At 40.4% G+C, this 26,684-nt stretch overlaps 1 protein-coding gene across 4 annotated transcripts in view; it reads left to right on the top strand.

The window, feature by feature from the left end:
• Positions 1-26,684, top strand: part of slit1a (slit homolog 1a (Drosophila)) — a 75,862-nt gene that overhangs the window by 26,009 nt on the left and 23,169 nt on the right. For all 4 annotated transcript variants that reach the window (XM_017412974.3, XM_017412973.3, XM_017412976.3 and 1 more), the window contains exons 5-9: positions 17,848-17,919; positions 18,582-18,653; positions 19,681-19,752; positions 20,496-20,659; positions 25,122-25,269. In XM_017412974.3, coding sequence (XP_017268463.1) covers positions 17,848-17,919; positions 18,582-18,653; positions 19,681-19,752; positions 20,496-20,659; positions 25,122-25,269 — 528 coding nt within the window. The remainder of the gene's footprint in view (positions 1-17,847; positions 17,920-18,581; positions 18,654-19,680; positions 19,753-20,495; positions 20,660-25,121; positions 25,270-26,684) is intronic.

Genomic DNA, 26,684 nt, shown 5'->3' with positions numbered 1-26,684 from the left:
TGTGTGTATGTGTTTGGTTAAGGGTCAGGCGTGACAGCGCCGGTACAATAGCGTGGGGTGTGACCAACCCCTCCTTCACTATTTATTGGCCTATTCAATCACCCACTCCCCTGCTCCAAGCCAGGCTGGGCAAGGAGGCAGCAGAGGCTGTCAGTCAACAGGGAGGGGGAGGGGGAGAGAGGGGCCGCGAGAAAACATAATTAATGTGTAACACAAGAGCTGCTGTAATGCTCTAAAGAGGAAATTAAAGAAACAAACAGCCACAGCGAAGGCAATTACACAACACTGAATGGACCAGTGTCTTTGAAATGTCACTACTGTTTCAGTCACTCACACCTGCTCTGGCGTTCATCTTTCACAGTTTTTCACTCTCGTTTTCTTCGTCGTTCTTTTCACTTAAACTGTTTTGTTTCTCTCATTCTTTAAAAAACACCAGGGGAGTGTTTTTTTGTCAAACGTCCTTCTAAATTCCAGACCTGAATTTTGAAACTAGCTGCAGCTGGCCCGGCCTTGGAGAGGCCTGGAGTGGCTTTCAGAACCTCCACTAAACACACACTCACAGACACACACACACATAAACACATGGACAAATCAATGCTATTGTTGCAGAAGCTTAAGCACCCATCAAGAGAGTGAAGAGTGGTGAAATGAGCAAAATGGAGAGGAACATTTTTAGAAAATGGACTGCATTTCAAAGTAAGTTCACCTTCTATTCTTAACACACTATTTCTGTCTTTGCTCCATATCAGTATTACAGCACATATATACACCTTTTTTCTTTATAAATCAGCGTTGCTTTTGATCCTCCAGCCCCTAGAGCAAAACCCTCAACAAGTGTTTAACCCCAAAATTAGACCTTATTAGTGATGACTCATTGCCAGTGCTATGTGTCTGTGAATCATCAATGCTTTTTTTTTTTGCTTCTTAGCACATGCTATGGACAACCTTTTTTCCCCTTCCTGTGGTTATTTGTGGTTGCTGAGAGCAAAAACTATTCCCTCTGGAATTTTGTTTTTTCCCCCTCTGGCATTTTTTGTTCTCCTGCATGTGTGTGTTTCAGAAACAACCATTGGACTTAAATACGGTAGTCACAAACTGACAAGGAAGTCATCACTGCCTTGTTCTCTCAACTCTCAGAATGAGTCAGAAAGAATGCGATGTCCTTACCTGTGCTGTAATTGCTAGCAGATACAGAGCGGATCTAACATGTTCGTGCAGAAAGACAAGAAAGCCTGGCACTACGGAGGCCATACCTGCACTGAGAGGCGGGGTGTGTCCGACCTCTCAGGGTTCACCGCTGCACCAAACTCACAAGGGTAAATCCGCAGAAAATAACTTCAGAGACTGGCAAATAAAACTCTGAATCAGTATTGGTGAGAGGCAGTTGAGTTGTTTCGAAGCCTCACATAGTTTCCAGAACAATCGTTGAACCATTAAGTAAGTTAACATACACATTTATATTCATAGAATTCAAACTAAGGTATTCATTTAGTGGGTTGGTTGAGTTTAACCGTTGGGCTGCACTGATGTGGTGTTGACCCTGGACCACAGCATGCACTGCTGTCAGTAAAGCTTTTGTTACTGGTGTAGTAACCTTTCTTTGTGCCTATGTTTGGACTAGTAACCTTGCATTGTGCTTCTGTGTGTATCAGGGTTGTAGTGTGACTCCCCTTCTCCATAAATCACTGTCAAATTCCAGTGGTACGAAACAAAGCTCTCGCCTGAAGCTTGGATAATGGGTTTGTTGGTCTGTGTGAGTGCGTGCACCCACACATTAATGTGCCTCAAGCTTGTTGCCCTTCATTTACCAATCAGCACCTTGCAGAGTTTATGAAAATTCATTGAGTGTGAGATGAGTTTTTTTTTTCTTTCTCAGATGAATATTGAATGAAATGCAGCACTGGGTGACAAAACAGTTCTTTGATTTTTTTCTTTTTTAAGGAAAGGAAGGAAGAACATAGGGGGTGGAAAGACATGGGTGAGGGAATGAGGCTGATCGCTGGTGCGTGATGGAATAAACTGCAGAATTTCTGTCACCGCATGTGTTAGTGTGTGTGTGTGTGTGTCGCTCACAGGGGTTTAATAAATAAATGATGTTTGAAATGAGAGCAGCTCTCTCTAGACCATCTCCACTTCATGAGAAGAGCTTGTTTACAACTCCACACAAGACACACACTGTAAGCTCACACACGCATGCAACTTCTGTGACGACCGGGGCTCAAAAATCACATTTTGCTCTCCTTTCCAGGAACACATCTGCCCCGAGAACCTCCAAGTGTGTGTTCTTGCTCTCGGACTTTTGTTGCGTTACTCTCTGAACTCCCTCCCTGTTGACGGTGAGGGGATGGGAAGCATTACAGTGCAGGCCAAAGCAAACACTCTCACACATGCATATAAACACCTGCCTTGTGAGAGAGGCTGGAGAGCATTAGCAAGCTCAACAGGGCAAACACGGCGATAAAGGCAGGATTTGGGCAAAGTCTAATGGGAGGAAGCAGTAGGGGATTTACCCCTGGTATCCCCCGCAGGCCCGGGCATGACAGAAGCCCCTAGTTTTGTAACCAAACAGTGTGTGGTGCTGACTCACGGTTCCTGTGTTTGCACTGCGGGTTGTCCCAACATATCATTACTTCTCTCAGGAAAGTCAACCAACTTTTCAGGAGAGTTGGCTGCCGTCCTGCCAATAAATAAGTAAATAAAAGGAATTTCTACTTTCTCTTATTGGTAAATGATGCCAAGCCTTCTTTGATGAACAGTCAGATCAAATGGGAAGTTCTAGTGGTGTGCTCATAACAGAAAGGGGAATTCACGGGTGTCAAGGAAAAGACAGTTGTTACATTGATAATTCCCACAGTTTCATTGTTTTTGGAAGATGTGGAAATATCCCGTTTCTGGGCAACTGAAGTAAAGGTCAAAACAGAGGAAGGAAGGACAGCAGACAAGAAGGAGACAAACAGGGGTAGAGATTAGCTGAATGCAGGGGATATGACACTGAAATGCTGCGGTGGGTTTAATTACAGGCAGAGAAATATAGGCTTTTTAAATATTTAGAGTTCAGATGATCTCTCTGGCTGCATCTGTTTGTGTGTATGAGGTTTTGTGTGGGGGTGTGTGGGTGTATGTGTGTTTATGCAGATATATGAAAAAATACATAAAAAAATAAACTATGTTAAATGTAGATGCATATGAATATATAGAACATGCAGGAAATGAGAAGCATATTAGTGGAATTGATGGTTTTGTTTGTAGTCTGTGTAGCATTGCTCATATTTGATGTTATTGTGGTCGCATGCATGTAAATGTTCTGTAAAAACAAGATTCAGAGTAAGAATCAATTGTCTAAACAAGGATCTAAACATTGTTTTAGCTTTTTAAAACGTGTCTGATTTCACACGAACAGGCCAACAAAATTGGAAGATTGGACTTGAAATCTTTTACTCTATGTTCCAATATCTTACAACAAATGCCATTTTGTACATCATCCTCAGATTCTTGGTTATTTTCCTGTGAGCTGCCAGATTAGTTTTTCCTCTTGATAATCACTGAATTTGACTGATCCCGATTTTCAATTTTTGTGTGCCTTTTCTCATTAGACTGCTTGTGGGACAGAAACCTAAAAATTGTTATGTTAAAAAAAATCTTTTGAAAAACATTAATAAATCTCATCATTAAAAAAAAACTCATTTTACTTTGATGTCAGATTTTGACACTAATTCTATATTTTTTCCTTTCATAACTAACTTTATTTACCAGGCAGACTTCAAAACTATTTAATTTAGACAGTCAAAAAGCAGGGAAATTCAGCTATAAATATGTTGCAAAAGCAGATAAAACAAGACGCAAACAACAGAGGAAATATCCAAGAAAGAGTTTGAAGATGCCAGATCTTGACAATTTGGGTCATGTTCTAATAAACAAGTCTGAAATACTCTCACAGATGAAACTCTTTGCTTGGTTGCATCTGTCTGACTGACGTTTGGGTGCAAAAACATGTAAAGGCTGTAGTCTTGTAATCATTAAACAGGGACCTGCAGGATGTGAAGAGACATGGCTGCTGTCTGTGACCACTAAGCCACAGGAAGATGGGATGTGCACGGAGTTAAGTAGAGCCATATACTTCTTGCTTTTCTTGTTAAATGGGTGCCATCATGAGGGAACATTCTCCTACGTCTCTGGCTTTATTGTGTGTTTATTCAGAGTGAAGCCAAGGTCCGTCCAGACTCAGAATGGTAAATGGGCTGCAATTTTGAGGCAGCGCAGCATTCTGCAGGCTCACATTGATCTGTCATTGACAAAGTTAATGAGCGTGGACATGAGGCATGGCGTCTCACCACAAAGACATCAAAGAGCCGCTGCAAAAACTGACCCGCTGTGAGACTGGCCTTCAGGCAGACACCCAGGCTGCTTCATCCCCTGTCTCCGCAGGAGGGGAGAGGGGAGAGGGGTGAGGGAAGGGCACAGAGAGGATCTTGGCATCATATACCTAAATGTCTCCATCCTTCTCTCTTGTCCTTTCTGTTACTCTTGCATGCATGAGGACTTCCTTTTATTTTTATTTTTAAACCCTGAGGAGACCCGGACCCTAGCCCTGAGCCAAAAGGCCCTAACCCCTTCAACCCTGAGGAGACCCTGACCCTACCCCTGATCCAAAAGGCCCTAACCCCTCAAACCCTGAGGAAACCCTGACCCTACCCCTGAGCCAAAAGGCCCTGACCCCTTCAACCCTGAGGAGACCCTAACCCTAGCCCAGGGCCAAAAGGCCCTAACCACTTAACTATATCAGGTTTGTGTTTGTGGGTCAAAGCCAGTTTTAGCTCATGAACCTTTGAGCACTTAACTAGATTCTTACACGCAACCTTCTCTTCCTCCAATCTCCACCTGCTGCTTGGGAACCCGACGGCTGCACACACACAAGCCCACAAGCCTACAAGCACAAAAGTCTTGCTACTAGGTAACCTACTGGCTATCTGCCTTTTCATTCCTTTCTGTCAACAGCAAATAAGGGGGGGGGAGCAAAATCTAAGAACAAATATTAGCCAGTGCAGACAAAGCATTCCAAAGAAATGTTTTCACTCTCATTTGCTCATCCTTAAAGTCTCATCTTTCCCTCCACCTCCTTCCGAAACACTGCCATTCCTGCTCTTTCCTTCATTTCCTGCCAAGGTCTCTCTTTTCCAGCTAGGAGCCACATACCCCTGATGTTATTGCCACTATTAACTCCTATTTAGCTCATTGGGACAAAACGCTTGTATTTGGAAAATGTTTGAAAATTGTTTGCACTGCCATTTTGATTCATAGGTTAATTAAATCTGCACAAATATAGCAGAAAACTCTGGCAAAAACTGAGGACGGAATGACTGCAGAGGAAGTAGCAGTTATGAGGATACAAGTTTTAACAGTTTGAAAAATACTGCATGAACTTTAACATTCAGGGAAAGGAATGGATTGGTTTTTAGTATGAAAATCATTAGAGTTAGCTTAAAATTATTTTCAGCTTTGTAAAAGTGTAAAATAATGATGTTTGTATTGCTTATTGTTAGTAAAATAAATGTTCATAAAACAGGAGAAGTGAGGCAGCACAGAGATTTTTTTAACTCATTTCTCTGATTTTAGGGAGCATCTTCGCCTTGCAGCCTTTTATTATTCCTCCTCCTGTTTGTGGTCTTCATCCCTCCCCTTGCCTCTGGGGGTTCAGATGTCATCCTCATCCTTGTCAGAGGAGTCTAATGGATTGGTCACGCTCAGAGCCCTCCCAGCCTGACTCACAGAGCTGGGGTGAAAGGTCACGGCTGGAGTGAGATAGGAACTGAAGGATGAGGACATCCGCTTGACTGTTCTCAGCCGTTTATGTGTCTGCGTTGCAGTGTTTCAGCGTGCATGTGTTATTTTCTCAGTAAACACTTCTGTACCAATGTACCGAATAGTTTGAGGGGGGGTTGCAAAGAGCAGAAAAATATAACAGAGAAAAAATAATAAGAAAGTTCAGCTACAGGATGCAGAATTGTCAGGTGAGCATATAAATGTTACTTTCTTACGCAGACTCCCTGTTTCTGGCATATCCATCATAGCCTCTCTGGGGCTCCTGTTCTTTCCAGAGGTCAGAGTTGAAACTGGTGGAGAAGATGGCTACATAGACATAGAATATGTGTAAATGTGTATTTCTGTAGGTACCAGATGTGCACAGCCTCTGTGTTGATTAGCTCTAAACCAGTGAAGTGATCTACAGCCATCACAAGAAACAGAAACCAAATGTAAGTCTGGCAACAAGGCAAGTCAACACATATGTTGATATATGGCTTGAAGTTCTGAGGGTCAACAGCACTTTTTCTCCAATAGTTGATGGCCTTTCTTGTGGTTTTGCTCTAGCTGCAATATTTATTCCGTCTTTTTTCCACATATAGGGTATAGAAGAATCACAGCAGGCATCAATAATGCAGAGGACATCTAAATTCCACAAATTTCTTTTGTTGCCTTTTGGGCCTGGGTGATTTTATATTGCCTATTGTGTCCTGTCTGCATCTTTATTACCCTTTGTTTCTCCTCCACCACCCCTCTCCAGCCTCCTCTTCCTCCTCCACCTCCTCCCTTGGATGCTTTCCTCTCCCTTCCTTCCTGGATGATGAGTTTTAATTTCATGCCCCCTGCTTTGGCAGTTGGTCCTGTAAAGAGTGCCAGGCTGGCTTTGTGACACACAGACTCTTCGGAGGCTGGCAGTCTCTCCAACACACACACGGGCACACAGCTGCAAGCATGCGCTCAGCTCCAGGCTACGGATCGGCATCCATGCAGAACTTATTGCAATGAAGTTTCTTGCAAGAATTCACAAAGGCACATCCTATCAGGCATGATTACACAAGCAGGAACACTGGCATTTTGTTCAGCATGAGCAAATGGACTCGATACAGTGTTCATACATATGGAACACACTTACCCATTAAGGTTGTCAATGTTTTGGTAATTTATCTAAAGGTATTGGCCTCATCTGGCCAGTGACAATATGCTAACTGTGCTGGCATGCACTCATAACTTGAACAGACGATCCTCAGCCTTGGGGAGTAATCAGTCTTTATGCTAATGTATGTGAATGATGATGAATGTATTGCAAACTCCATTGTTTTTGACTCTGTTAGAAAACGGGGGAAAAAAATCTTTCTTTCACTCTTTTTTTTTTTGTGTGGGTGTGTGCGCATGGCCCCTGTGGGGTCAAATCCGTGCCTACGGCTGCACCTCTGCAAGGGTTCATTAAACCTGAAAGCGTAGTCTGGCCTCATCTCCTGAGCATTGCAGATCACATCTGCTGCTCCAGGCCGGTCACTCATTAATGAATACACCTCAAGGCCATATGTGATGCTTCTGAAATGTTTTATAAAATGCTGGATAGTAATATTTCAAACAAAGAGGTAGGCAGACGGAAAGTTTGTACCTTACAGACAAAAGTTGGAGCAAATTGCAAAAAGTTTTTAATTATATGTCGGTTGATTATTGCTGCCAAACAAAACAAAAAGGTGAGTGAGATTTAATTTATTCAGCTCAAAGGATTGAAAACTGAAAAGTTCAAGCTCAATTAGACACAGGTGTACTGATTAAACCACACCTCAGTGTGTGTGACTCTCAAATGAACAACTTTTGTTATTGGTCGTCATGAATAATTTAGATTCTTTTTTTCTGTTACTGTGTGGTGGTTGTGGAGTCTTCATCACTCAGTCTCTTGCCCACGCTGTATGCGGGCTGTCAGTGTGGGAGGATGAGGGTATTCAACAGCAGCGTGGAGAACAGAGTAAACATCCCGAGCCATCACTGATGTCTATTGTTAAGCTCTTTTTCTCAGGATGGCTCCCACCCACTGCAACACAGCTGGGACCATCTCCATTGTCTTCTTTTTCCTCTGCCAGCCGCAGCTCTGCTCTCAATCAGAACTCACGTGAATCCCATCAGACACACACACTGTTGCTCTCAAGACTTAATCACTGTTCTAGCTACATTTGTGTCTCCTGACCACCTGCATCTTTGCAACCTCTGGTCTCACATTTTTACGTTGAACTTAAAAGCAATCCTGACGGAAGGATTGTTATCAGATCTTTGCTATTTTCTTACAATCTTCTCCTGCTTCGAACCTTCAGTTGTTTGAATTTTCACATTTTTTCGTCGCTAATTTGTAAATCCCATGGATGTGCTTGTTGTTCAGAGTTTGAAAGTCGCATCACTTGACTGCTTTCATGAAAATTGCAAACAGTTCACAGGTTTTAAAAATTGACAAATGTCTGTGACCTGAAAAAAAAAAGCTCACCGTCTGACCTGTAGTTAACCTTTAACTTTTTATTTATTTTAAAAAGCAGGCAGGCTGGTTGAACAAATGGAGAGATGCAAAGTCTGAAAACTCCTAAATACAGCAAATAGCAAATCTGAGGCAAATTTAACATTTCACTGTTGTTTTTAATGCCTTTCTGCACATGATCAGAACTATGTTTCAATTTAAAGACAAAGTTCATGACATTTGCTAAAACCCATAGCAGGGGGCGAATACATACAGAGCTATTTCTAATATTTTTTTAATGCAGTTGAGATTGCAGAGATTGTTGCTTAAGCAGAAGAGGCACAAAGGTGGAATTGGGTTTTTTGTTCAGTTACTGTTTGCAAACTCTTTACCTCCTTTAGCGAACAAACTTAGATGTTTTTTATATGTGTAATTGTAGCTTGTTAAATATTGGGTGATATCTGCTCAAGGTGAATTGCCAACCTAATGATAGCCTCCACAATGTGATTGTCTTAGACATCAGAAGGTGTGCAGGTAACCAGAAGAGGAGATTACAGTTTTTATTGTTGCATCACTTTACTTCTCTTCTGCTCAGGATTATTTAACATTATTGTTCCCACAGCCACATAATGCGTATTTACTGAATATTTAAGTCACTTCAATCCTACAAAATGTCAGTGTTTAAAAATGTATTAAGAAAGGATAGATTAGACTATGTCCTTGACTTACTATAGGCAAATAGCTTTGAGCTGTTTTAAAAGCTGAACTTTCAGAGGGAGAACAGATACGACATAAAGGTAACTGCTCTGCTCACCTTCCCTCTGGCTCAGTCCTCTCCTCTCGTTTCTTCTCTCCTCTCCCCCCTTCTGATACTTTCCATGTGTGGTGGTGACTGTGAACGCTTAAAGTAATGACTGGTTTCACTCTCAATTTCAGTCACTCTGGAGAATTGAGCAGGCTGCATACACGTTCCCGAGAGGAACAGAAGATCTTCTGGTCTGCGTTCACCAGATCTCATCGTTGTGTTCCGGCGTGAAGTCGGTCAGATGTCTTCAAGTGTTTGTTGTTCGTGCTGATTGAAACAGCTTCTGAATGTGTATCTTTGTGGCAGTCGTCTGATCTGCTATCAGCTGCCTGCGGTTAGGTGTGGTGGATCTGTCATCACAGTGGCTCAATAACACTGACCTCAGACCAGCACTTCCAAGAAAAGCTGTCATCCGATCTTCAGGATCAGTTTTCCACTTTCTAGGTAGCCAACCGTTCACAAAAAGGCATCTTTAACCAGTTTAGTAAGACCACACAATGTGTGTGTGCATGTGGGGGAGAGCCAACCAGATTTATACATTGTTGTCTTTCTAAATGGCTGCCTCTTTCCCCTTTTACTCCTGCTCTTACTCTGTGTAAAACATTACTGCAATCTAACAAAATGATTTCCAGGCTGCTCTCAGAAATGGAGATAATTTTTTTCTGGAAGCCTGCTGGCTAATGTAGGGATATAATGGCAGTGATAATGGATCTGCTGAGAGGTATATTCCCTCTTTTCTTCTCACACTCTTCTGCTATTGTCCAGCAGGTAAACAAAGTGATGGATGGACAGGACTTGGCTGTGCCCCTATGCAAAGCTTGGCTATCTTACACCCCGCTGTTCGTTGATATTGCCTCTAAGCGTTTTGTCATGATCAATGCCGCTCGTCCAGGCTCCATCACTCAGTTTGACTGCCAGTAAAAAGGCCTGGACACCATCAGAAACCCAAGTAGACATGATGGTAGGAGGAAATCAGGGTGAATCGGGAGCTTGGAGAAAGTATAGATTTGCTTCCCGGGTGGCAGCGGAGCGTAAAGCCAAATGTATGTGCTCATGTGGGACTTTTAAGCCCTGCAAAGACACACAGACATCATGAATCATTTACAGTGAAAGAGGAGATGTGGGCAGCAGTTAAACCAGCTCTGTTTAGATTCACAGTACGTGAATGTGTGTGCGTGTCTGTCAGTCCTCATGTGGACTTGATAAGTTCCACTGACATTGTGTTTTCTCTTTGTGGTTGCTGAGTGTTCCAGTCTGGGAGCGATGTGTGTTTCTCATTGGTTTGTGACTGTAGATGATTAGACTGGAGTCCATCCATGAAATCCCCTTTAGGTCCCATCAAAAAGAGGCCATTTGTTGGTGTGGTCATGTATTATGAGAGTGAGAGTAAGGGAAAGGAGGGGTGTTGTGTTGGCTAAATTTTTCATCATCAGAATCCACCACAAACCCCCTTGAACTGCAGACAGTCTCCTTTTTTTCCATAATCAGTATGTAGAAATTTTAGACATTAGAAGGTCAAATTCAAAAGTGGGAACTCTTGTATGTGTGTGGTTAGTTGTGGATGGGACAATGCAGCAGTACTGTGTAAAAATCTTAAGCCACCCCTCGTTTTTTTTTAAAGTGCAATAAGCCAAACTTTTTGGTAATCCTTTAAAGCGGTCTCAATTGCTTTTTCAAACTTTCTTTTTGAAATTTGACTATATATTTTTGCTCATTTTCAGTCCAGTTGTTTAAGCCAAAACAAAACAAACAAACAAACAAAACAAAACAAAAAACCTAAACAAAACTGGACACATGGAGGACAAAATAAGAAATTGGAGGTCTACAAACTATCTTAAGCAGATACACAGTATCTTAAAGAAATGTCTTTAAGAAACAAAGTAAAAAAAGTTCAGCATATATGTGACTAAGGACCTGAGAGCTCTTTCTGTTATGTCAACTGTAGTGTGATTGACAGGAAGACTCTGCAACATGTGGTGAAAATGACCAAAGGAGTTACTGAGTCTCACTCACCTCCTTAGTATCAAATCTTAAGGAGATATACATGAAAAAGCATTCAGTCTTGTCAAAGATTCCTCTTATTCTGCCCATAAGCTGTCTTACCTCCCGCCATCTGGAAAACTACACCGTTCCATCATATCAAAAACAACCTGAATGTGCAATAGCTTCATTTCCAGACAATAAGGCTGCTGAATCTCCAGTAGCACACTGAACACTCAACACTGAACAAGAAAAATGCTTTAGCTTATATAGAGCTAAATTATAAGCTAAATTACTTCAGCTTATATTATTTATCTGTATGCCAGGTTTTCATCTAATAGCTCTTTAGGAATCATCTTGTTGGGGCAAAAAAAAATTTAATGTTTCAAACTTTATCATCTTTGCATTTTTTGTTTATTCAGCTTTATAAATGAGGGAAAATTGTATCTTTGCAACTGGCTGGAGGTAACAAAGTGTTTAAATATGTAACTTTTAAGGCATTGTTTGCTCAGTTGTTATCTGTGGACACGGCACTAGTTCATCTCTTGAGTTTAGGAGCGTTTTGATGCTTGAGTAATTTAAAAGTCAGTTTTAAGTGTTTCAGTTGTTTTAAAATGGTCAGGTTGAAGGACATCAGAAAGCGATGTGTTTCTCATTGGTTTGCGACTGTAGATGATTCGCTGAGAACACAATTTTCTCTCCTGGGTTTTTGTGCAAGAATGTTCCTGAAACCATCTGTTTTTTTCTTGTGTAACATTGTAATGTTTTTTGTGAACATGGGTTATGGGTTTGAAACCTTGAGACTTTGTTTTGACCTCTAGCTGGTAATGGTAATGGTAATAAAGCGAGTAGGGATGTCTGACCCTCTTGTTGAGATTGTACTGACTGAAAAATTGAGTTGCAGTGTCGACAGGTGAGAAAGAAGGAAAGGAGACACAGCTGGGAGGCACTTCCATCATTTATATAATTTATTTCAGAGGCAGAGAGATAAAAGTGAAGGTGCTGAGAGATTGTAAAGCTGGCAGCATGAAGGTAAGATGGAAAGCATGGATACTCCTGATTGCACACAGAAGAAACATGCCATCAATTTCTGTGGGCCACACACGCAATCTTGTGTTCTGGCAAGAGCCAAACACCCTATGGCTTCAATCTATTCCCCATCTCACCTTGTTCTCTTTGTTAACACATTTTTTAATCTGCCTTTGCCAGTGACTCCTGTTGTCTCTTAACTCAACCAAAAACACATCTCATGCCTGTATATAAATTATGGATGTTAGCAACAGACAGATTTTCATTTTCTTTTTATTTGCAGCACAACAAAGGCCTTAAAGCCAAAGCTTTGTCACCTGAATCAACCTCTTTTGTCTTTTTCACTTTCCCTGCTTTTTTTTTTTTGTTTCACATTAGTCTTCCCTGAGTGGGTTGCATAAGCTGACCCAATCACTGGGTCAAACCTTTTGATCCAGTAATTGGTCAAACCAACCCAACTTTTGACCCAATAGCTTTAACTTGACAATTAGGTTTTATGAAAATAACCCGGATTGTACAGTAACTAAAATCTGGGATTTTGCCCTTTAAACTCCCCGTGAAATTTCTGGCTTGAAAATAAAGTTATTGTTGTTGGGTTTTGTTTGGTATCCCAACTGGTATTTTGGTTTGACATTTGCTGGAAAACAATTGAAATATCTTTCATGACTCAATCCACACTCTGGGGTATTTTTAGTTTAAAAAAAAGAAAATTGAAGAAGAAAGAAAGAAAACACTCAGAAGAGCTGACAGAATGACTGACAGTCCATGGCCATTGGAGCTGACCAATTAGACTAAACTTGGTGTTCCAGAAAGGAAGAGGCAGGGACTCTTTTAGGTGTGCACAAAAACTGAGAAAGCCAGTATCAATCATTTCTTCTGAACTTTTATCACAATATTCAGTGTTCCGATGACTGAAAATTAACAAGATTTCATTTCAAATTATTTGGTTTTCAGATGTGTTTTACATTTTTTTTTACATCTAATTCAATCCCCTTCAAGTCATAACTGATTTTCTTCAAGCTATTTTTTGTTTAATAAATAAATGATTTGTTCATGACTCTGATGGTACTCCTACAACTTTTTTGCATGATTTCCACATATTCTTTAATCTGTGCTTTTAGCATCTGACCATCAGTTTTCCAGTACAACAGACAGTTTGACCATTTTTTTCTTCCACACAGACTTATAAGTAAAACTGTGCTTGTTTTGGTTTGTTTATGTGGGTGTGTTATTTTGTTCTCAGTAGTCATGTGTTGGCTCATTTCCAGTTCTCGCTGCAAAGGCCCACACTTTGTTAATGTGGTTGTTTATGTGTGTGACTACTTGTGAGCTTTTACTGTGCAGGGAGGAAGAAGGTAGTTAGCATTTAGTAGCAGCACACTGCCATTCTTTTACCAGCTCTCACACACCTCATTACCTCTCCTAATGAGTAAGTAATCAGACACATTCCACCTCCGTATTTCTATCTTTTGTCCTTCTTTAAATGGGAGAGTAAAATTTAGAGTTAAGAGTATTTGGCTAGAATAAACATTTTCTTATCTTGCAATCAGTTCGAGAAATCAGGTAAACAAACTTTTAGACACACTGAAATAAATGCACTTACAATTGTAAATTGACTCCATTTTATAGCACTTTTCTGTGTCGAGCACTGCAAGCTACCTTCACACATTTATTCTGAGCTTTAAAGCAGGCCTAAATGTTTTCTTGGCTTTACTGAATATGGATTTCTGTACAAGTACAGTCTGCGACAGAGTGATGAAATAAGGGTGAAATGCTGTGTAAGCAGCAGAAGCCGTTTCTGTGTTACTATGGATGGGGTGTCATTGACTTTTAAAAGATTTTTATCTAACACTGTCAGACATTTCAGGCTATTTTCTCTTCAAATTGAAGCTCTCCTTGAGCTCATGCAAATCAGCCTCAGTTCACCTTCGAAACAGTGAGGAAAAAAAAGTACCGATCTACATCACCAATACAAGTTAGTTCACAAGAACAACAAAGACAAAGAGAAGGGCAAAGAAAGTAAACAGTAGCTGAATCAAAACAGAATAAAAAAGTGAAGTAACTGAATCAAAAATAATAGGTATGAAGTTCACACTTTCACATTCTGCAAGTTGTTCCAAATGCAGGTTTGTAAATCACTTCAGCATCCACAGAAACTAAAACTAATTAGACAATGAGCACAAAATGCTATACTAATGCTTTTAAACTACCTTTTCTTTGACTAGTGCGAATAGGATATCATTATGCCACCAAAGTAGGCATTTGTTTGGAGTATTTTTGCTAGAAGTCTGATAAAGATCAGTGGTTAATGATGGGAATCAGACAGGAACCAGACATTACCTTCAGCTAATCTGCAGAGCAGGCGCCTTGAGCTATGTCTGATAATGTTGCTAATTATTCCTACTAATGTAGGGATTCTTGTAAACAGTAGCTTAGTTTATTGTCAAACCACTTTGCACTGATTAAATGATAACATTGTTTAGTTTTCTATGAGTGAGCGTTGAAAAGGCCCAAGTTGTAGTTCATACAGAGAGGGCACACCTGAAAGCATGTGTGTTTCCTCATCATTAGGGCAACAATGGGAATGAACTGTGAGCAGAAAAGCCAGGCTACATTAATAAACTGCCCTCTTTCAAGGTATGTGATGCAATAAGGTAAATCCAAACCAGGTCTAGTCAGTATTAACAATTACATAGCCACATTCACTTTATTTACTCAGGCGATAGCTCACACACCTGTAATCATAAAAGTCTGGAGGGCGTGCTGGCTGCAGGACATCATTACGAGCCTTATGAGAAGTTTGGAGGCCTGGGCTGGGACTCGTAGCATTGATAGTGAGGGAGTTTGGAAGTGGAGAGTGCTGCGAGGCACTGATCGTTTCAGAGAGTATTTTCTCCCTGAGCTGAACTGTGCAAGTGGAGGTGATGACCTTTGCTCCTGCTTCTGATGCTAAACTTTGTCTGCTCCTGTTGTATTTCACAATCCGAACGCCCGGAGGTTAGCTCAGTCTGAAGCAATGAGCAGACTTAGATTGTGAGTGAGCACACACTGGCCAGATCCTCAGCAGCAGGAGGATTTTTAGGAAGAAACATTTTTTCTGATATTACTCACCATTCAGTGCTCCCAAACTTACCATCCTGGGGTTTCTGCACAAGTGATGCATTATTGTGGTATTTGCTGAAGGACTGGAACATTAGATTTACAGTCAGAATTTAGTTTTAGAGACCATAGTGGCCAGTGTGCCTATTTGTGGTGAGCTTTCTCATATAAACGTGTCTGTTTTTGCAGGGATCAGGGTTTCGCTCAAAATCAGCTTTCTAACTAATTCGTAATGTCAAATATGTTGAAGCCAAAACAGTTGGGTTTGAGCTTAGAAAATAGCAGTAAGGGGCAACCACAGACTATGTAAAATATAGCGTGATGGTCTCCCACAGAAATGTTCTGTTTGCCATTTTGAGAATGTGTAAATGCAGAAATGTTGCATTGCTAAATTTAATTTTGCTCTGGCTCCCGTTGGAGTCAAACCCATCAATAAATTCTTTAAAGACACAGAACAGACTGTGGAATCCAGACCAAGACCGCTGTGATTTTCCTGTTAGATTTGACAGAGACAAGACGGCAAAAAGAGAAAGACAACATAAGTAAATAAGAGATAGGCAGATCTTCTGGCATAATACATACCAACAATTAGGGGTTTTATGGCTTTTTCTTTCTAGATTTTCAGAGGAAAATTTTCTGAGGAAGCACTGTCCCAGACAGACTTAGAATTTTAAAGTGACCTCCTGTGACCTGGATACCAAATCCAATCAACCAGCACCATAAATGGGAGTGTATAGATCACTCCAGCCAATCCCATTAGAGCGTGCTAACGGGATTATGGGGGTTTTAGTGTGCGGATTCCACCCTAGACCTTTCATTTTGCTTCTAACACACATAGTATTGTATTCATATCATCTGAGCCTTCTGAATTCCAGCCTCTCATCCTGGTTGCTCCTTCTCTCTTAGCCCTTTCTCTGTGTGTCTGCTACAGTGTTTGACATTCAAGCAATGTTTTTTTTTTGTTTTTTTTTTTGTAACCCACCACACATGACCACAAGCAAACAGCTAAAAAACATTCTCCTAGATGTCTGGGTGGAGAGTAAGATGTCATTAAAAATGTGTCTTTACTGCAGACATTTGGCATCTTCATACGGATGTTTTTGGAAAACTGAAGAAGGTGAGAAGGCCAGTTAGTCATTAGATTTCAGGGTTAAATAGACCAAACATCTTCCTCTAACTTGGTGCCACATCATTAAGCAGCATCATTAAAGCCTGGTGCATCAGACTGACTCAGCTTTCAACTTTCTGACTGTTTCACCAGCAGAACAACAAATGAGACCAAAACTGTTTTGAATCTGACGCCTACCAGTGAGGAAACATGAACGGGTTTGATGTTTGGGATATGATTCTGCAAAATTTGGCAGTCTGATAGAACAGAAAGTTTATGGTTGCGAAATTGCCCAAACTGCCTGCTGTGTGGCCCTAAATCTAAAAAAAAAAGATCAATTTAAAACATGCTACCAGAGGGAATATTTGTGTTCTCTTTAAACCCAAGGCAGTAAAGTGTGATTTTAATTTACACAACTGTTATAGCAGCCTTGTATGTTTATACAATTTAAGATAGAAGAATGCTTATTTGATTTGATTCCAAAAAAGACTCATTGCCATGTTAATGCACTCCACTGGAGCTGGACTGTAAACATGGAGCAAGACCAAACACTTTTTTCAAACAACAGACTTTCAGCATACAGCCTAATTGCAACATTTTATCCCATGAAATCAAACACATTCCAGTTTCAGTTGTGGTGTAATCGTGGTTCTTTTAACATGTGCTGTACCATAAATACACAACCTTCCACTTATTAGATACATGTCACAGCTTCTCTGTGTTGGTATGTTTCTCTCTGCTGGTTTTCATCTCATTAAAGCAATGTTGGACTCGAGGAACGTGGAGACACTAGTGTGAATAGCTGTTTTGAACACTGAGATTGCCTCTTATGGCGTGCATGAACATTTAATAAGTGAAATTCATCAGACTTATAGTCATAATGGTTGTTTTGTGTAGTTTAATAGATTTTGGGGTCTGTGTGGGTGACCATAAGCGCTCCATTTACTGCTGTGCAAGCTGCAGAAAAGTCTCTGTGCACATCTTTTAGGCAGTGTTCTAATCTGTGTGTGTGACAGACAAAGAACTCTGCTAATTAAAACTATCTTGCTCTAGCTCTTTGGTCTTTTCAAGCGCCTAATATTTCATACACACACACACATTTTAATATGAAAAGTTTCTGTTTGTTGTGGTCTTGTACACTTAACAAATTCATCCGGCTGTATCACAATGGAGCCTTCATAGACGAATGGCCTGTTGCCTGTTTGTTTGGTCTGTGCAGAGCATTTCACACTCCATCAAATTATACTTTAAGTGAACAAAATAATAATAACAAAGTAAGTAAACTGAGTGGAGATTTCCATGCAGGGACCAAAGTTCAGGGTGTTGGCACACACTAGGAAAGAAAGAAAATACTCTTAACTTTCAATTCTGGTCTAATGAGTGTGGTAAAAGAGACAGTTACACTATTTTAATGTAAATTTGGCTAACTAAAAGCCTGCTTTAGAACATTCTAATTGGAAATTGTTGAACTTAGTAACTATTCCTTCATAATTTGTATTGAACATGTGCCATGTCAAACCACACAAACCATGGGTTTTGTTGTAACTCATGCCTTATCTTCTGTCTTCGCAGAGATCTGAGCGAGAACTTCATCCAGTCCATCCCCAGGAAAGCATTCAGAGGAGCCACAGACATTAAAAACCTGTGAGTACCAAACTCTTTACAGACATTTGGTTGAGTTTAACATCAGAATTCAGAAATTCAGCAACTGAGAAGACAGAAGAAAAAGTTCCGCAAGTGATCAATAGTTATAGAAGTTGCTGAGATATTTTTTAATATCTAACTGATAAATCCTCCTGCTTTCATTAGTAGTTGATATGTTTTGGCTTTAGTGGTGGTAAGTCAATGAATAAGTCCTGTTAGATCCTCTAGAGGCAATTATATTAATCTTAATTAAATGTTACTTTCTCTGAGTAAGTATAATTGTAGCATTTTAACATTTATTCTTATCATGTAAATGGTATTTGATGGGAATAAAACATTTTTGTGCACATCCAAGCATGTTTAGTTACTGAGTACACTAAGTACTCAGTACACTAAGCTGCTCCCCAAAGACGCCTTGTATGGTACAAGATCTACATTTTCAATGAGGCTCACACACACTTACCTAGATTTATGACTCTTATTGATGCAGATGGAAAATAACTAAAGTCTGCTTTTGCTGCTCTTGGGATTACATGAGCTGAGAAGACTAAACCTGTATTGATTAACTATAGCCCATTAGTGTACAGCTTACTGTATCAATGATTACAACTGCTCTGCAGGGACTGAACAATTGTGTTTGTGTGTCTTTGTGTGATCCACAGCCAGCTGGATAAAAACCACATCAGCTGCATTGAGGATGGAGCCTTCAGAGCTTTGAGAGGCCTGGAAGTCTTGTAAGTATCTCAACTAAAGCTGTTTGTCCACTTCAAAGTGGTTTTATTCCATGAAGGCTCTTAGTTAAATTAAGACATTGTTGTGGTTTGGTAATAACAGTTTGGTGCAGGGCTTGCATATCATTCATAACTAACCCCTGTGGGTCTCATAAGGACAGCCGGCAGCATGAAGACCAAGCTCCATTAAGTCACAGTTGACAGCAGGCTTCCACTCCATCACATTAACACCCACCCCACCCATTACTCCACCTTTATCCAGCCCTTGGCATACCATCTGATAAGGAGGCTCTTCCTATAATCTTGCTCAAAAATCAAATCCAGGTTAGCTTTCCATATGGGAGACCATGATATGCTGTTGTTGAACATCTAGTTAATCATATCTTTTCAAAAAGACATAATTACCAGCCTCTGTTGGAGGCCTCCATCTGAAACAATAGTGGAAGGTAGGGGGGTGGGGGTAGGGGGGGACAAAGGCGCTTTGACAGCCTTGTTAATTTGATGTTGAAAGACCGCTGTGTAGGATTTAGGAGGTGGTGAAAGAAAAAAATATAGGAGAGCTGCTTTCATGGTGTGGATTAATTAATGGAGTGATAGTGTTCTGATAATGGTGTAAAAGGGCAGAGGGGGTGTTTCGGTGAGTGTAGGGGGAGGAAGACAGGTCGTGTTGACAGGAGGAGCAGGTTGAAAAATGGTGAGAGGTTATTAGGCTGATTGAAATGACCTGATTCCGCCTTCCGCAGCTGATGCTCCGGGTTCGATGGAAGTGTGTGTATGTCTGTGTATTTTATGTTTCTAGCACAAGTATGCAAGCTTGTGATCATGCTTGCGTGCATATTTGCATGCATGGCTTGTATGTGTGCGTGGGAGGTGCGAGGGCTTCCCATCTGTGTGAAATGAGGTAGTGTATTCCCAGTGGACCACAACGAGAGACAAAATGAAAGAGATGGATTTAAAGACGTGGAATAGAGAAGGCTGGCCTAAACAACTGCGCTGACAATGTGACGGCTTTGCTTTTGTCTTTTCACAGAACGCTGAACAACAACAATATCAGCAGCATCCCTGTCTCCAGCTTCAACCACATGCCCAAACTTCGAACTTTGTAAGTCAGACATTTCTTATCTAAAAATTCTTCTCTATGTGGAACTGTTTGAAATAGATAAATCTAAAATCTACTCATTTACATGCAGACAAAGTAGAGAAAAAGCTAAATTTAACCTCAATGGGAGCTGATGGCTTCAGTCATTCCAAGCACTTCCTGTGTGGCAGCCAGAATCACCACAGAACAACATAGAAGTGTCTTTAGCAACGCCAGGAACCATTATGTGAGCCTCTGAAAGACAGAAAAGAGCCCAGATAGATGCAAATATTGCTAAATGCTTACTGTGTATTGTGGCTGCCAAAATTGAAATTATGCACAAATTAAAACCATTATGCTAGCTGAAGCTCTGAGCCGTGACTCCGCTGGCCGTGTGGTGACAGTTTGGGCTTTTTCACTCCCTGTGGGGTTATATTATATAGCTTTTCTGTTTGTGTGAACACTACGTGTCTGTGCACGGGGGTTTGCAAGTTAGCTACATACACCAGACGTCCACCACACAACGGCAAGAGCTATTCTGGACAGGCACAGCTCTGCAGGAATGCTGCGTTTGGAGGACCGGATTTAGAAATGTGCTCTTTTTTAGAATGTGCTGTTTACAATTGTCCGTGTAGCATGTCATTTGGGATTGGACATGATGGCTTGTGGGAAAGGACAAACACTTGTTTATGCTATTTTCATCTTCTGCTGGTGATAGCAAAATTGAAGCTCTTCAATAAATCACTTTTTTTTTCCTCACTTTTCAGCCGTCTCCACTCCAACAACTTGAACTGTGACTGTCACCTGGCCTGGCTGGCCCAGTGGCTCAGACAGAGGCCTACAATTGGTCTTTTCACCCAGTGTACTGCCCCTCCCGAGCTCAGAGGACTCAATGTGGCAGAGGTCCAGAAACATGAATTCAGCTGCTCAGGTAAGAACTGCACTCTGTTAGCTTTTAGACTTTGAATTTTATAATGTATGCTGTTAATTTATGACTGAAATAAATTAGTTTCCAAGCCTCACTTATGGCACATTCGTTCTTCAAACTGCTCATTATTGACAGAAAGTCAGGCTAACATTGTTTAACAAAAACCTACTTCCCCTCCCAGTGTGTTTTATCAGTGTGTGTTCACCTGGCAGCCACCTGACAACTCCTCTGCCCCAGGGTGGCCTCATGGCTCTTTCTTGGTTGTTGCTTGTGTATCCCACTGAGCTGGCGGTGATGTTTGGCAAATGCAAGACAGCTGGAGTCCAGACTGCCCTCAGTCTCAGCAGAACCCATCTACTTGGCTGTCATTGTTTATTTCCACTCACAAGGATTATTAGGATAATCCTTTTGTGAATTATGTGGCTTTAAGACGGCGTTTCTCCCTTGCAGTGCATGCATGTAAAAGAGAGCATGTGCACGTGGGAGGGTCATGGTGTGTGTTTGGGTTATCGTATCTGAACAATGGAAAAACAGCATGAGAACCTCCACTCCACACAAGGCCATCCCACTTGTAACACCAGCTGCGAGGGGTGTTTGTGTCTACGTTTGGGTGTGTTTGCAGGTCTCTGTGTGTCTCTTTTTCTCTCCATGGGTTGTGATTTTTACGCAGTCATACAGCGTGACAGCACAGATCATTAACTATTCATCGTCCAGGGACAGAGACTCAAAGCGTGGGAGTGTAACCATTCCAGATAGAAAAGTTACAGCAGGGTGATTTTGGTTTATAGAGTTAGAGAAGGTTTTGTCTTATGAACAGCTGCAGTTTAAATATAAATCTTACATCAAACAAGTTTGCTTTTGCCATTTTCAGCCACATGCAACTGAATCAGGTGAAGGACTTGCATGACTTATGTCATGTAAAGGTTGTTAAAGAAAATGTGTTGTAGAATGACACAAATTTTCAGTGAGCATGAATGCTAATTCTTTCTGGGCAGCACAAACAGCAGAAAAATAACACTTAATACCGTGTCTAATTTCTACATATCTGTGTCTAAGTGTACCGTCATGCATTCGTGCAAATAAATACACAGCCAAACACATACTTTATTTATTTATTTGTACTTTACAGAATGAGTGACCAGAAGTTGAACTCCCAGCGAAGGACTCATTAGATGGTTACTCTTTCGCAAATGCATGCAAATATTTAATTTAATTTATTTTTATTTTGACAATCAACAGAACTAGTATTTATTTGTTCAGTTTGAGCGGTCACCAGGCAAGGCCACCTGTGGGGGATTTGGGGCAGGGTGGGGCTGTTAGAAAAGAGGAAGAGGATGAAGAAGAGAGCTGCTGCTGAATGAGGTGGAAGAGTGAAAACGGGGTGCACCAAGAAGTTTGTCAATGCAAAATAAAAAATGATGAAATCCTTCCTCATTCTCAGCAATAGGACATACTGTATTTTCCTGTACTTAGCTGGAAATCAGTCTTTGCCAGTAATGAGTATCACATTTGTTTGCTTTGAGAAAAAAAAACATTTGACAAAAATTGTTAACCTTCAAAATACTTAAAACATAAAACTAATGGAGTAGATTTTTAAAGTATGAAATCCAGGTGAAAATTGGATTTTAAATAACATATTCAGTACAAACACCTGTATGTTTTAATAGCTTGAGCAAGTCTGGTGCAGTAGCTCATTACCTTTATTAGATATGAGACTTTTTTATCTATCCTGGCATTAAAATGATCTTTTTCATTGTTTAAAATCTGGGTAAAACATTGAAACAAAAAAGAGCTTTACTTAGTACCTCTGACAAAGAATTTGCCTCCTAATTACTTACAATCATGTCACCCTATAGATCAGCATTAATGTAGTTTGTCATAATTGTTCCTGCTGGGTGTTTAACATTTGTGTTCATTGATTGTTAAAGTAACCAAATGTTATAATCTACTTGTACCAATAAGAGTACATGGCAGAAAATGAATGACTATGTTGGTGTATTACAGCTTCAGGGGAAATGAAGTAAAAATATTATGTTTGAAATCAGCACTTGATCATAAATCACTTTGGAGTTGAATAAAAAAATAGTCATTGAGGAAAATGAGGGAAATGGCTTCATAAAACAGGGTGAGGCGAGACAGATGATGAGAAACAAGTGGTTATTTTGAAATGATAAGAAACATAAAATGAAGTGAGGTTAAATGCACAGACTTGTGAGCAAATGGACAAAAGGTAATAAGTTGCAATGATAGAGAAGTGGAAAATATGAGGAGGCTAAATGGGGTGAGATAGAGCATGTTAAAGAAGGAAAGTGATCGAAACGTGAAAGAGAATTTCTGTTTTTTTAAAGTGAAAATGGGACAGGAGTGTAGTGGTACGGATAATGGATAGAGAGGAGATAACGGGGAAGCAGCACTGGGGGAAAATAAAGGCGGCGCAAACATCAAACAGCCTCACCTCAGGTATACCTGTCAGAGAGCTGTCATTGTTAAGGCCGCTCCAACTGTGCACTGCACTCTCCCTGATCCCAGGCCTGTCAAATGTGCCATGTTGGATCAGAAGGGCGTTTTTCTCTGCCCAACGCCCTGATCCCAAATCTGTCAAACCTCTGCCATTGTAGATCACACAACCTCAGATCACATGGGCTGAGCCAGTTTGGACTCATTTTTGGGATGCTGTTTACTATCTGAACTCTTAATCTGTCAAAAACCTTAGATGATTGATTAGTATTTAGCAGCTATATGATGCTTGACCTTAAACATTTCTTATTAACCAAACAGTCCAAGAGTTAGAGTAATAAATGTCGTGATAATCTATGTTTGTTTGGGCAGTGGAGTGTGGACCGCTGTCACTGACTTTCACCATCATTCACTCTGTCTTCGACTCCCTGAATTCCTGTCCTCGCCAACCCCCCTCCTACAGTTTTCTCTTGCCAATAGTTTCCAAAACAAGCTGAGCGATAGACAGGAAGGTAATTAAATATTCATGGTTTGAAACTCAGATTAGTAAGGCTGTGTAAATGAGGCCATTTAAAAGTCTGTTTTATTCATTTTAACTGGGTTAGGTTTTTCCACACACACACGCATCTGGTGCGCTCACGTCAGAAATCGCTGTACTGGCAGAGCAGACTCCCGCTCTTCACCACACCGCTGACAGAGAGCTGCAGCTATTTGAACAGGTATCTAGAGACATCGTGATGAGCCGTGTGCTCTGTATGCAAATGGAAAGAGTTGAAGAGTTTTTAGAACAAATGGAAAAGGGGGAGGTGGAGGTTGTAAAGCTGAATGTGCAGAATGGCATCAATTCCACCTGGAGAACGCAGACTCAGGAGAAAAACTTTAGGAAAGATCAATGGATTTTATTGGTAGGCTTTCTCTTGTCACTCTGTGTTATTCATGTCTTTCCTCCGCTCTCCATGTACTTTGACACTTCTTTGATATATAACCTAGTTTCTTTCCCACTGATTTGCAAGGATATTACGGCTTTACCCTGAAGTTAAGGGTAGGATGTTTCAGTTGTGTTATTTTTTCAAGGTAAAAACATACTATTTGTAATTTAGCTTATAAAACACTAAAGGGTTGGAAACATAATAAAAGTGGAAAAAGGTTTATTAAAGTATGAAAGCAAGCAATTTATCCATCCTGTAATTCTGTAAATTGTCATGTTCTTTCAGTCGACACCAACAAATCCACCAGAGCTGACACTCCTTGAGAGACTACTTTTGTTATAACTGTTTTCACACCTGAACTGTAAGACTTAAGAAATGCAAAGGAATTCACTTTTATGACCACGATATTTATTATAAACTGTTCATAAACTATTTAACAATGAGGAAAAACAGGCACTACAGTTAATTAAAAACATATAGATTTAAAATGACTATTGGACACAAGTGCTGGCACTATTTTCATCATTAAAATTATTTTTTTGAAACAAAATACAGAGAAATAATAAGTCATCAATGCATATTTTCCAGGTTTCACATGGTTAACCAACAAATCATAGTTTTGCAACACACAAAAAAAAAATTTCTTCTTTGGATTAAAAAGAAAAGAGTGTAAAAAAATCCAATATGATATTCTAAAAACAGAACATATCAATTTGAAAGGTTACCATAGATTGTACTATAAACATTGAAATTCATGTTTCAACAGTTTGTTATTATTAAGATGCTTCACTGTCAATAAATCACTAAGATGCTGTGCTGCTGATATCAGTTATATAAAAAAATCCTGAAATTCTTGTTTTTACAAATTTAAGGTCGGTCCTATGCACTTTGACTTCTTTTTTAAAAGAAAAAAGACCCCAATTTTATTACTAAAACATGATGGAGGTCCTATCATGGTCTGGGGACATTTTCCTGCCTTTGGTACTGGAAGAACTAATTGCCAAAACTGAAGATGTATTTTTTTATTAATCGTCTCTTCTACTTTTTGTAACCTGTTTCTTTCTTCTTCTTTTCTGCAGGACATCAGGAGTCGTCCAGTTTGCAGCCATGCAGCACTGGTGGGGGGTCTTGTCCCGCCATGTGCACCTGCAGTAACAACATCGTGGACTGCAGAGGGAAAGGACTGACCGCCATCCCAGCCAACTTACCTGACAACATGGCTGAAATGTGAGCGCAGTTTCTGCTTTATTAATATCATGACAGCCCCTCAGTGTTATGCACAGTGAACGACAAGGAAAGGGTTCATGATAGCTCTTTAGCAAATTTAGAACCTCCAAGTACTGTGACGCTCCCCTCATTGTTATTGTATTGTTATTTATTCTTTCAATTAGATTACATTCACATAAACTGTGTGGTCATATAGTGTTTAACACGGCAGAGAGGTTTTAAGCAAGTGTGTATTGTTTGTAAGAAAAAAAAAAAAAAAAAAAACAGAAAAAATAACAGTAGAGACTACACAGATTTTAGTCTGAGACTCCATGCCCTTATCTACTCAGAATGCTGTGAACCACATGTGAGTGCTTTGCTAACATCCCTCCTTCAGTTTATCAGTCCTCCAACATCTGTCTGGGCATTAACTCTTCACGGCCCACATGCAATCATGTAATTCCCAGGAATGCATGGCTGGCCTTTACAAATAAGTCATTTTACTCCATTTATCAGTGGTTTCAAACCACTGGCAGAAGTCTCCCTGAAATGCTACAGAGACAGTGATTTGTGCCTGGTGTGAAAACGAGAAGATAGACGGATGTTTTTCCTAAGAGCATGTGTGCAGCTCGGAGGACACAGCGAGTTTCTAGGTCTCCTGCTCCCCATGGAGTCTGTTTATAAATACCCAGCCGGTGTCGGAGTCACTGATCCCATGTTCCCCAACAACCCTGACCCATTTCTGCTACACTGATGTACTAAATTTCATCATTTGAACTTAATGTGCACACTTCAGTGGGCTCTTGTCAAGTAGACTGACGGCCCGTGAAAGACCAAGATGTTTAAAATTACATTAAGGTCTTCACACATCCTGCATTTTAATTTTTCAGACATAAATAATTCAGTTTCTCCCTTTGTGATGAGATACAAAACATAAAACATGAACATGCAGCTTTTTCCGTGTTTGAGGCATTTTTTAGTTTCGGAGTTCTACAAGTGGGATGTGATGTATATCAGTCTTATCTACAATGTGACCTTTAAGTAACTGTAATGGGACAACTGGGAGATACGTTTTATAGATAGCAGATTGTGTCTGCAATGCAGACATTTTAAAATTTCTCCTGCCCTTCAGAGCTAATTGGTGCTAAAACATGTCCTGCTCACACACTCACACACTCACACACTCACACACTCCACGATGTTCTGATTCATTTTTTACAAGACCAGCGATATATGAATTCCTCCTGCCCCGCCTGTCAGAACCCCTGCCTTACAGGGTAAATTCCCATGACACTTTTACTTTTTTATCCTTTTTTTTTTCTTCTCCTCAGCATTTTCGCCGTGTCTCCTTTCTTTTTACCCCAGCTTGCCAAATCACTGCAGGCGAGTTCATGGAGGTGCATGGACAATAAAAAGTAAAATGGAAAGCAGTGGGG

Source organism: Kryptolebias marmoratus, linkage group LG22, assembly GCF_001649575.2.
Source record: "Kryptolebias marmoratus isolate JLee-2015 linkage group LG22, ASM164957v2, whole genome shotgun sequence".
In the NCBI taxonomy this organism is placed as follows: Eukaryota; Metazoa; Chordata; class Actinopteri; order Cyprinodontiformes; family Rivulidae; genus Kryptolebias; species Kryptolebias marmoratus.
This window is presented reverse-complemented; position numbering and strand designations above follow the sequence as displayed.